Below are 3,581 nucleotides of genomic sequence, written 5' to 3'. Positions count from 1 at the left end.
GCGGGCTGCATGTGGCTCAGGGTGGCTATGAATGCGGCCCGACATAAAATCATAAGTTTACTTAAAACATGATGAGATTTGTTTTTTGATTACATGTTGCAATGTATGTCATGTATGGCCCAAGACAACTCGTCTTCCAGTGTGGCCCAGAGACACCAAAAGGTGGGACAGCCCTGGTAGACCCATGACTTCACATTTCTTTTTAGTGAAAGAAACACTCCTTAAAAGAATCGAATTCTTAAAAGCTCTAAATGTGTCTAATGGAGGCAAATAAAAGTGAAGCAGCAAAAACAAACAAACAAACAAAACCAGAACTGGAATCAGTTTATGCTGTTTAGAATAAGCACCATAAATAAAGGAGTCCCACAGAATTGGATTACATTGCTACTTTCCCATTGATAGGTGGTGGCAATGGCTAAATCATTTACCTCTATAAGATTAAATTTATTTACCTGTAAAATAGAAATACAGATGGCTGTCGCACAGCAACTGTGAACATGGAATTGGAGAATAAATACGAAGTGTCTGACTTTAGGACACACAACTTATCCTGCCACTAGAATTACTTAATGGATGTGATTTTTAGAATGCCCATTTTACCAAAATTTATAATACTATTAAACAGAGTTTTGACCTGGCAATTCAGTCCTAGTTATATACTCAAAATAATAGAAAATATATTCCTACACAGACATGTATATAAGTGTTCAAATATTATTTATAATAGTCAAAAAGAGTAAAAAATGCAATGACCAAGTGTCCACCAACTCATAAATGGATAAATAAATGTGGTATATTCCTACAATAAAGTATTAGGCAGCAAAGAAAGAACAAGGAATGAAGTACTGACATATACCACAACATGGCTGAACCTTGAAACCATTATGCTGAGCCAAAGAGACCAGACACAGCCCTGGCTGGTGTAGCTCAGTGGATTGAGCGTGGGCCTGCAAACCAAACGGTCGCCAGTTCGATTCCCAGTCAGGTCACATGCCTGAGTTGTGGGCCAGGTCCTTAGTGGGGGACACGTGAGGGGCAACCACACATTGATGTTTCTCTCCCTCTCTTTCTCCTTCCCTTCCACTCTAAATAAATAAATAAATACAATTCTTTAAAAAGAAAGACCAGACACAAAAGACCCCAGATTGCATGATTCCATTTATACAAAATATCCAGAATATGCAAATCCACAGAGACAGAAAGCAGCTGGCAGTTGCCAGGCATTATGGGGACAGAAAAATGGGCAGTGACTGCTAAAGGGACCAGGGTTTCTCTGGAGGTTGACGAAATGTTCTGAAAGTAGACAGTGGTGCTGGTTGCACCGCTATAGGAATATGCTAAAAACCAATGAACTGGATGTTTCCAAAGAGGGAGTTATATGGTATGTGAGTTATATCTCCATGAAGCAGTTATTAAAATTTAAAATGTTCAGTATCACACCTTATCCAGAGAACCATATATGGCTTCCTCCAGCAAATAATCATTTTTTAAAATTCGCATTCAAAAGAACAAGTCAGCAAAGTCAATAACCATGCAACAACAGTTTTTAAAATTTCCTAAAAGAAAATCTTTTCATCAATAAACAAATTATAGTTATTAGTCAGTTTTCTTTTCAAAGATACATTCAGCAAAGCCATACATAGGTCATCTCTGACATTACACCGCTGTCTAAATGCCCAGCAAACACAGAAATAATCTTCTTTGGGAACCTAAAGGGCACTTCTTTCACCTTTGCATTAAAGTGTTCCCAGTACAAAGACGAGGAAACCTGTAGCTCCTAAACCACCTTTGCCATCCCCAAATGTCATGTCGCCTCTCCTTTGTCCGAGGATCTGTCCTGGGCGAAGACCGGGGGGACCCTGCAAGCATCCGCAAGCACCTGCATCCGCCCGCGCCACTGGAGCTTGTTGCCCGTGGGGGAAAGACTGTGCTCATTAAGGTAGCCGCTGCCGCCGAGACCAAGATGGCTGGGAGACTCGCCGCCTTCCTCAAGAATGCCTGGGCCAAGGAGCCGGTGCCGGTCGCATCCTTCACCACTGGGGGCCTCGCTATAATTCTGCCCATCTTCAGCCCCTATGCCATCATGATCAACGAGGCCACACCCTACAGCTACCCAGTGCCCGTCCGAGATGCTGGGAACATGCACGATGTGCCCAGCCACCCCCAGGACCCCCAGGGCCCAAGCCTGGAGTGGCTGAAGAAACTGTGAACACCTCCGCTGACCGGAAGGACATCCCCTCCCCTGTGGTCCCCAATAAAAATGTGAAAACCGAAAAAAAAAAAAAACTTTGCTCATTAAAATGCGGAAGAGCAGACTGTACCACCTCCTACTCCTCAGTCATCTCCACAATATGCTGTCAGGGGGTTGTCTCTGTTTTACACTGCGAGCTGAAAGCTCAGAGAGGGACATTAGCTGGCCAGCAATGCTGAGTTAGGGACCTTCAGAGGCAACTGTCAGGCGCACAACACAGTGTGAGGAATAGAGTCTCACCACGGTGCTGCCTCTATGGACTGCCCTTAATGGTGTAGCTGATGAGAGAGAATCCTTAAAAAGTAATGGTCACATGGATGGAATTGAGAGTCAGACAACTTCGGTTTGAGACCATCTTCGCCACTTTCTAATTGGGTACTTCCAGTGCCTCAGTTTCACCATGAGTGAAATGGGCCTGATGATGCACTTCTCTGATAGGGTTATTAGCAGGTTGAAATTAGATTCATTTGTTCAACAAATATTTGCTGAACACCTACTATATGCAGGCTCTATTTCAAATACTGGGGATATGGTAGTGCCCTCCAAAGGCTAAGATTTCCACCCTCATTTTTTTTTTTCAGATTAAGGGTAGGAGACATACCATAAATAAAATACACACAGCATATAGTATGCTCAATGTCAGTAAGTACTAGAAATGTAGAAAATTTAAGTAGGAAGGGGTAGGTAAAGCATGCTGAATATGTCAGCCTATTTAATAAGCTGAACAGGATAACTGTCAGAGTGAGAGCAGATGAAAATTAGCAAGCACTGTAACTAAGGACAGAAATGATTACTTCAAATTTGCCATAGATGTCTTACCCAGAGACTCCTGATGCTCCTGATTCCAGAAAGAAACAAACAACCAACAAATAAAAACAAAAACCTTGTGCAGAGGGTTAACTATGAGAGATCAGTTGGATTGGCCTTTGCCTTTTGACTGGATTCAGAGAAGTCCTTTCCAGGAGTGGGCACAGAGCGATTCCTCATAAATCTGGCCCCAGGGTGCTCAGAAATGATGAGTGCTCCATCTCCATAGCTGACCTTGTGTACAAGAAAAGAAAGACGGAACATTCCCAGGGTGCACAGCTCAGCCCTCCTGCAAGGGGTCCCACTGACTCTGTGAGTGTCAGGACACTGAATGGGGTGCAGGTACTGCTTGCCTAACTCCTGACACTTGCCTTGTGATGCTGTGTTTGGATGCCACTTGGCTGGAAAAGGATCATCCCAGGATTGCTCTGCAAGGCAAGGTGCGAGGCAGCTTTCTTCTTCCTTGCAGGCATTGGGAGGGAGAAAGGAGGAGGAGGGCTGAGGCTTGAAAGAGCAAACAGGA

General features: G+C 43.7%; 1 protein-coding gene across 1 annotated transcript; it reads left to right on the top strand.

Annotated features, from left to right (window-relative positions):
• Positions 1–1,954: 1,954 nt before the first annotated feature.
• LOC123833351 (NADH dehydrogenase [ubiquinone] 1 alpha subcomplex subunit 3-like) lies at positions 1,955–2,274 on the top strand. Its single transcript, XM_045861527.1, has one exon. It carries the CDS (start codon positions 1,964–1,966, stop codon positions 2,207–2,209), a length of 246 nt encoding a protein of 81 aa, XP_045717483.1. The 5' UTR covers positions 1,955–1,963; the 3' UTR covers positions 2,210–2,274.
• The last annotated feature ends 1,307 nt before the right edge of the window (positions 2,275–3,581 follow it).

Source organism: Phyllostomus hastatus, unplaced genomic scaffold, assembly GCF_019186645.2.
Source record: "Phyllostomus hastatus isolate PE091 unplaced genomic scaffold, TTU_PhHast_1.1 phas_scaffold_21, whole genome shotgun sequence".
NCBI classification, from domain to species: domain Eukaryota; kingdom Metazoa; phylum Chordata; class Mammalia; order Chiroptera; family Phyllostomidae; genus Phyllostomus; species Phyllostomus hastatus.
Note: the sequence above shows the minus strand (reverse complement) of the source record. Positions and strands in the feature narration are given on the sequence as shown.